The 8667-nt window shown below is 42.3% G+C and overlaps 1 protein-coding gene and 1 pseudogene across 1 annotated transcript; one reads left to right on the top strand and one right to left on the bottom strand.

Moving 5' to 3' along the window:
• Positions 1–2880: 2880 nt before the first annotated feature.
• On the top strand, positions 2881–4102 carry LOC123082605 (aspartyl protease 25-like; annotated as a pseudogene).
• Positions 4103–6224: 2122 nt separating this feature from the next.
• LOC123082604 (noroxomaritidine/norcraugsodine reductase) lies at positions 6225–8056 on the bottom strand. The gene is made up of 5 exons (XM_044504903.1): positions 7971–8056; positions 7655–7862; positions 7271–7496; positions 7005–7111; positions 6225–6618 (listed from the first exon to the last, which is right to left on the bottom strand). The coding sequence occupies exons 1-5, from the start codon at positions 8054–8056 to the stop codon at positions 6454–6456; spliced, it is 792 nt and encodes a 263-aa protein (XP_044360838.1). The 3' UTR covers positions 6225–6453.
• Positions 8057–8667: the final 611 nt, after the last annotated feature.

Below are 8667 nucleotides of genomic sequence, written 5' to 3'. Positions count from 1 at the left end.
GTGTTCAGATTGTTTTTCTCTTCTTTTTTCCCTTTTGTGTTAGTTCTTAGGTGCCGAGGGTTTAATGTCGGGGAGGTTCCTGTTGTGTCTAGAGGCTATCCATATCGATAATCTGCATATGCAATTTGCAAGTGATGTAAGACGTATGCTGCATATAAGTTTTCTCCTGTAACTATGCAGTTTCATGTCAAGGCCAAACATCTTTTCTCAAGAGAGCACATAATATTTCTCAGATGCACGGCTACTTGTATATGATCTGCAATATGCTGAATTTGCTCCTGTCGCTTGCATACATATGAAATATGATCATGTTGCTTGCATATGTATGATCTCTTTTGACGACATGATCTGCTAGATGTGAACTTTGGAACGCCATCCACCACCAGTCCACGATTCAGTGAAGATATTGAAACAGCACACCGTTAACCTGATACCACTGCTGGTTAGATGACAGGTAGGTAGAAACCAAGTTGTCATTTTTTTTATGTAGTGTTATTCCACAGGGGAATAACTTGGTCATTGCTGGTTTCACTGGCACATATCTGAGTTGACAATCACAACCAGCACAGGCGGTTGACTGATTGATGTTGCTTTTTGTTGCTGAATTGCTCATGTTCCTTGTTGGTTAATTGCTTAACTATCTCACGCTTTCATAGCCCTTCCTGTCATAATTGATAGGGTTAGTGTGGTAAGCAATAGTACTCCTACATGGCAATTATTTGCTTCACTTCTTAGTTATAGTGGATGCTCTGTTTCCTGTGAGGCTGAGATGTGCACATAAAACTACACATAGACAACTATATACTCTACTGCCGGACAATCTCTCTTTATAGGGCCATTTCGCCTATTGTTGATATTGCCCTTTCAAATGCATTTTTTTGCGAGTGCCTTTGAGGTGCTGTATACATGCATCATCCCAGGCCTGAATAGCTCTGCCCTAAATAGCTAAAGGTAAAAATACAACCAAGCTCAGTGTCTCAGTGATGAGATGAAGTGCATTGACAACCGTAGCAAAAGGCCATATTTCAGGAGAATTACAAATTAAATATTTCGCAAACCAAAATTAAGTTTCTAAAAATTATGTGGTCTAATACTCTGAACTTGTCAGCCCATCATGAACTTTCATTTCTCATGAAATGCACACCAACAATCCCAATAATATAGGTACTAGACCTACTTATTTCCAGCCTGTGTTAACATCTACTCCTGTTTACCCAATGTTAAATAATTCGCAACAATAAACATCTATTAAATAGCATGTTTGGTGTTTATCTCTAGAGCATGTTTTCTTTTTTCTGAACTAGTATGTCTAAGCATGTGAAGGAAATATTGGTATAAGATCATGGGCTATCTCCTTGGCCCAATTTGTCGACCCTGTTTACCTCTGTTCACAGGAGGTATGTCTCGCCTATCGTGCGAGACGGTAGCTCATCTTGCCTCTGGCGCGAGCATGGGCTGGCCCATAACATGTGTTCCATAGCTTCCGGGAGCAGTTTCGGAACCGGTTCGGACCGGTTTTATAAGCTTCCACATGGTTTTTTTCCTTTTGCTTTCCTGTATCGGTTTCATTGTTTTTTTTACATTTTTTTCTGCTCGTTTTTTTATTTTCATTTTTCAAATACATGCATACACTTTTAAAAAACATGGTGAACATTTTTTTACACACATTTTCATAAATGCCATGAACATTTTTCAAACGTTCAAACATTTGTTAAGTGTTACTCCCTCCGATACAAAAAAAAGTCATGGCTTTAGTTTAAATTCGAACTAAAGCTGAACTAAAACCACAACACTTTTTTTGGACTGCAGGGAGTAGATTATATATTTTAAATTTCACAATTTTTTAAATGGTAAGAGATATTCTTTTTAAAGTACATGGTTTTTAAAATATTGTATAACGTTTTTGTAAATGTATCAAACATTGTTTTGAAACTTGTGAACGTCTTTTTCGTTATGAACACATTTTAGGTTGCATGATTCTTTTTTTATTTGTACAAACATTTTTCGAAAAAACAAAATGTTAACACTCCAAGACATATTTTTATAAAAAGTTGTAAACATTTTAGAGCTTTTTCCATATACATATCTATATTTAGAGCATTTTAGGAATTTAAATATAATTTACTAGAATATAAGAAAAGAAAAAACCTCACACTTAAATAAAAAAAGAAAAAGGGCTGTAGTGGGCCGACCCACTAGGAGGTTTGTCCGTCTTGCACGCGGCCAGATGACGCGCCCCTCTGTTTGCTCTGCACATGTGCTGGGGTAAATAAAAAACATAAAACATAATATCAGTTTCCCACTAAATATAATCTCAGTTTCATGCTAAATAATATAAGGTCAGTTTAAACCTTAATCTCAAACCAATCACTAAAAAGCTCAGAATAGGAGTCACTCTGTGCACTTTAAGACTGGAACACACAGAGAACTGATATCCTTGAGGAATGCCTTTTTTGTTGTTGTTGGAGATGATAGATATATGTTTTGGATTAAAGTCACTAGTTATTTCTTGGATATCATTCCATTAATGCGAAGATCACATTATATTTGTAGACCAACAAAAGGCTCATAAATGAAACGAATCCATATTCAGGAATGTGAAGATAACATTAAATTTATAGACCAACAAAAGGCGTTCTAGCCCATAGATGAAACAAATCCATATTCAGGAATGCGAAGATCACATTGAATTTATAGACCGACAAAAGGCATTCTAGCCCATAAATTAAAAAATCCATGTTGAGGATACTAACAAAATCCTTTAGAACAACTTTGTCCCATTTAATGAAGTGGCATCCAAGAAGAAAGTCTATACAAGAACATCCAATATAAAAGGGTGCCAGATCCATCGAGGAATAAGAAGCACACAAATAAGCAACCATGTTCAAATTACTCTCAACACTTGTTCTCCCAGTTTTCTTCCTGAGCTTTGCCATCGCATGGGCGAATCCGAGCAACACGACGGGCCTAAGCTTCCAGCTAGTCGCCCTTAGTCGGGCATGCCAGCAATGGCTCGGCCTACACCACCGAGGACCTGCGTCTGCCGATTTCAACATCGGCCCGGTATGCTTACGGCGTGTTTGTGTCGCTCGGCACCGGGGAAGGCACTAGGCTGAAGGTCCTCGGCCTCGACACCGAAATCAGCACATCGTGGGTGATGTGCGAGCCATGCCACCCGTCGCTGCCGCAGGTCGGCAACCTCTTCTCACCAAGCGCGTCGCCCACATTCCACGGCGTCCACAACAACGATCCTGTTTGCACCACACCCTACAGGAAGACGGCTCACGGCTGCTCCTTCCACTTCTCTTCGGTCACCGGGTACCTCTCGCGCGACACCTTCCACCTCCGCACCGGCCGATCGGGCGCGATCAGGGAGTCTATTCCTCGTGTTGTGTTTGGTTGCGCACACTCGTCCACTGGGTTCCACAATGACAACACCCTTGATGGGGTGCTCTCCTTGAGCCACCTGCCACTCTCGCTCCTGACACAACTTGGTGGGCATGCCAGTGGGAGGTTCTCCTACTGCCTCCCCCTGCCCACCGTGCACAATCCCCATGGCTCCCTCTTTCTCGGCGCCAACGTCCCAAGCCCTCCGCCGCATGCCCACACGACCAACCTCGTCATACGTCCCGGCGTCTCGGGCTACCACCTCAACCTCGTCGGCATCACCCTAGGGTACAAGCGTCTCAAGATCGACAAGCGCGTCTTCGACGGCCACAGTTGCAGCATCAACCCAGCGGAGACCATCACACATTTCGCGGAGCCGATATACCTTGTCGTGGAAAAAGCATTGGTGGCGCGCATGAAGGAGCTAGGGTCGGACCCGGTGAAGGGGCCACCGGGCGGCCCGCTTTGGTTTGACCGGATGTACAAATCGGTGAAGGAGCAGCTCCCCAACATGGCGTTTCACTTTGAGGGCGGCGCCGAGCTGTGGTTCACATCGGATCGGCTGTTTGAGGTGCACGGCATGAACGCAAGGTTCATGGTCGCCGGCCGTGGGTACCGCCGGACGGTGATTGGCGCCGCACAGCAGGTGAATACGCGGTTCACGTTCGACGTCCCCCGGGGGAAGCTGTCCTTCGTGTCGGAGGTGTGCGACTGAGACGGGGCAGGCAGCCTAGCTTTGTTCTTGCTGTATTTCAGGAAATAATCGCCAATTTGCATTCATATATCATATTGCCGAATGGCCAGTGTTATTTCCAACTTTTTTTTTGAACACAGTGTCATTTCCAACTTGAAGCACGTTCGTATGGACGTTTTGTTAAATTTAAAAGATCTGCAAGAATATGCAGCTATGTAGGCACTATTGTTGATCATCATTTGATCGTCAAATTGGCACTAGCGGAATGTCTCCCTGAGGTCAAGGTTCGCTACCTGCGCAGTACTGCCATATATAATGCTCTAGATGCATTGATCATTAATTATTAGTTGATCCACGCAAAAAAAGAAGCTATTATTGATCATGATTGACAAGTTTAACTGTATAATAATTTTTTTTGTAAGAGTTGGCCTAGTGGAGTAGCTGGGTTGTGCAAATCTTAACCTGCTTGCCCCGAGCACTATACTTGTCGTGTAGGGAAAGTGGTGGTTGCACCCACACAATGAACAGTAAATTTGAAAAAAATAGTAAAAAATCAAAAAAGATTCTGAAACTTCGTGGATGCGATCATGACCAAATGTTTAAGGAGCTTGCAAAGTTTGGTCTCCAAAAAAAACATCGAATGTTCTCCATACAAATGACGCTCTGCACCCAAGTTATTGTTCACATGTTTTCAGCATAAACTTTGTTTTCTTTTTGTACAGAGCTCCCCGGATCTCATTTCCCCACCAAGTTTTGCAAGCACCTAAAACATTTGGTCATAATCACATAAACAAAGTTTCAGATTTTCTGAAAATGTTTTGCTAAGTTTTGATCATGGATGCACCGGCGGTGCAATGTCCCTGGGTGCACAAAAACCAAACTCTGTCGTCCATAAATACACCGCTGATCTCTCTGTTCACAGCACACAAGTAAACAACCCAGCTTCGATCAATGACAGCTCTAAAACAGCAGTAGCTACAAATACAATTCTCAATCAAAAAGGAAAGGTGTAATATGTATTTATGTAGCTATTGGTCAAAGAGCATACTTCGTGTCTTTGTGAATGAGGGAGCCATGGAATACAAATTTATAGCACCTGACGTGGTGGATTCATCTGCTACATTACAATATCTCACTTCTACACAGGAGCAGCCCTGGTTGAGTATTTTATGAACCGCAAACGACATACTTTAATAAGTTATAATGATCTCTCCAAAGAGGCACAAGCTTATCGGCAAATGTCCCTTTTAGTAAGAAGGCCTCCCGGTCGTGAGGCTTATCAAGGGAATGTTTTTTATTTGCATTCACGTCTTTTAAAAAGAGCCGCTAAATTAAATTTTCTTTGTGACGAAGGAAGTATGACCACTTTGCTAATAGTTGAGACTCAATCTGGAAACATTTCTGTCTATATTCCTACTAATGTAATCTCCATTATATATAGATGAATAAATATTCTTATCTGTGAATCTATTCATCGCCGGAATTTGACCCGCTATTAATATGGGTATTTTTGTTTCAATAGTAGGATCCGCAACTCAAGTTAAAGTCATGAAACAAGTAGCTGACAAATCTTAATTGGAACTAGCTCAACTCGCAGACTTACAAGCCTTTGCACAATTCGCCTCTGCTCTTGATAAAAGAAGATAGAATCAATTGGCAAGGGGTTGATGACTAAGGGAATTGCTTAAACAATCCCAGGCAAATCCTCTCCCGGTGGAAGAGAAGATAGCTACTATTTATACCAAAACAAGAGAATATCTTGATTCGTTAGAAATAGTATAGGTAAATAAATTTATGGATGAGTTTCGTAAACACCTAAAAGATATTAAAACTCAATTCCAGGAAATTATATCTTCTAGCAAGACATTCACATAGCAAACAAAAACCCTTTTGAAGGGGCTTTAAGCTGAGGAACAAGGCCCATGCGCTTGCATGATCCAATATCTTATCAACCTTTGGGGTGTGTATGTATATGCTGCCCGTACATTGGGTGGTTCAATTCGGTCAAGGAAAAATATTGGGTGGTCGAATTGATCATTAGAAAATTATGACCCTTTCAAGTTTTCAAGCGAAGGATGCTCTCATCTTAAGCTTATAATAATCAAATTTATAACTCTAACTGAATAGTAGTCCCCCATCCATCTTCATACCAAAACCAACATGACTCGTATATTCAGTAAAAATGAGGCCCAAATTTACACATTCATACACACGCTGTCCCGTGAAATGTGCCAAGGTGTCCACAATGATGCCACTTGTTAGCTGGCATAATTTACTTAGTTTTTATTTATTTCTTGCTGCACTCTCCTATGCATGTATTTTCCAAGTAATCAAGAGCTTACGAAGCGGTCCTGATCCAGGGAAATTGATAATTACGAACTAATAGTTCGACCACCATCGATGCAGATGACTTGGCCGGTGATAAAAGAAGCTGCCGGCATGCATAGGAATGACACTGCTGTGGCGATCTCCACCGGCTTGCCGCTCCGTCCCAACGGGGTCTTCAAGTGCTCTTGCTTCATAAACTCGGTATCAATCTATGAATCGACAATAAACAATTGTTATCCACATTTAATTTTAAGAAGATGTGAAAATTGCTAGCAGTTTGAAAAAAAAGGCTTCTAATTTCTTGGTTGGAGAGACTAGAGAACAAGCTATGCAATACAGATTTTTTGTCCGTGAATTAGTGATTGGCAATATCAATCCGACAAGCTCTTGTATCATAGTGAAAACAGCGCTAGCACTTGCTTCGGTCTATTATGATATGGCTATTTTGGTGCAAATAATACATCGTTTGGAAAATTATAATGTTTCCCTCCCAATATAAAGTGAACTTATTATCTCATGAGATATCTACAAAAATACGGTTTAATTTCATATGTTGTTGTTTAAACAAGAAAAATGCATGCTAGACACTACTTACATCTTTAATCATATCGGTTGTGATAAAACCTGGGGCAATGGCATTCACACGGATCTTGTCGGGGCCCCACTCGGTGGCCAAACTCCTCGTAAGCTGGTGTATTGCACCTAAATAGTAAAGGACAAATACAACCATAAAAAAATCCACTTAATTTTAGGTACCAAATAATATTTTAAAATTCATAAACGATGGACGCACTTTTGTTGGGATGATACAAACAAATGTCATTATTGTATATTTTGGCAATGAAGTGCACATGTAGATACCTTTTGTGGTAGCATAAATTGTGTAGCCTGCAAAGCCGATTGAACCTCCAATAGAGGACATGTTGATGATGGTGCCTCCTCCGGCAATAGAAGCGTGTAGGAGAAGAGGGTGTGCGAGTTGGCTGAGATGGAAGGTTGACTCCAAGTTGGTATTCATCAGATTCGAGTATTCCTCCCCTGTACATCCAACAGTGGGCTTGTAGAACAATTGTGCCGCATTGTTCACCTATGTTATTTGGATGAAGGGAGATTTTACTAACTCATAATAATGTCGCGTCGAGGCGTCAAATATAGAACTTACTCCCTCCGTCTCGTAATATAAGATCGCTTTGCAAACTACATGGCATGTTTATAACTTCCGTATAAAGGGAACGTATAACTTACTAGTATGTCGAGCTTGGAGTGGAAGGTTTGCCGGACCGTGTCCATAAGCTTCTCCCTGTCGGCTCCTATGGACACATCACAGACAGAGACGGTGACCTGGAGGTTCTTCTCCTCCCACCGCCGGCGGCACTCCTCCAGCTCCGCTGAGTTCCGGGAGCAGGTGTGCACCCTCGCCCCAAACCTAGCAAGCTCCTCCACGATGGCATGTCTATTCAAGGACAACTTAAAATGAGGGTCGGAGCAACATGTACAACACTACTAACTGCATTGGTAGAATGAAGAGATGCATGCGTGCATGTGTGAACATATGCTATACCCTATCCCTTTGCTGCCGCCGGTGACGAGCGCGGTGGCGCCGGCCAGGCTCCAAATCTCCTCCCTGCTCCCGCAGTCAGCAGCCATCTCGTCCGGCCCCTAGCTCTGTCGCTCGCTCAAATGAGTGAATTGTCTGTTGGTTGTTGCCACGGACAACTAGCTAGATCCAGTTTATATAGCTAGGACAGGAACCCAAGGCACGCACAAGAACTCAACAAATTAAGCTGTCAACGTCTCCACAAGCTGGAGAAGGCAGGCACACATGACATGGTCACATGGCCGCTAATTCGTGCATTCCGACGATGTATGTATTTCACCGCTTCTGACCAAAGATACGGCCGGCCGCCGTCAATGTGACATGCCGCTACGCTTACTTAATTTGCAGGTGATAACATTGTATATATGCCAAATGACGAACTAGCTTTGCAGGCGATACCATTAACTATATATATACGGCCAGTGACGAACCAACAGTGAAAGATGGAGACCATTATAATAGTGACTTGGTCGGTTTGGAATTTTCAAGGGCATCAAGCCTAACCTATTCTTAGGGCCGGCAACGAGGAAGGCGTATACACAGGCTTCTGTTGTGTGTGCTATCAAATAATCTCATGCTCCACGTGCTCGATGTTGTCATGGGCAATGTTTCTGAGCTTTATTGAGGTCCCAAAGGAGCTCATGACATCATCGCTCTCGAT

The sequence above is a fragment of the Triticum aestivum genome, chromosome 4A (assembly GCF_018294505.1).
Source record: "Triticum aestivum cultivar Chinese Spring chromosome 4A, IWGSC CS RefSeq v2.1, whole genome shotgun sequence".
NCBI classification, from domain to species: domain Eukaryota; kingdom Viridiplantae; phylum Streptophyta; class Magnoliopsida; order Poales; family Poaceae; genus Triticum; species Triticum aestivum.
Note: the sequence above shows the minus strand (reverse complement) of the source record. Positions and strands in the feature narration are given on the sequence as shown.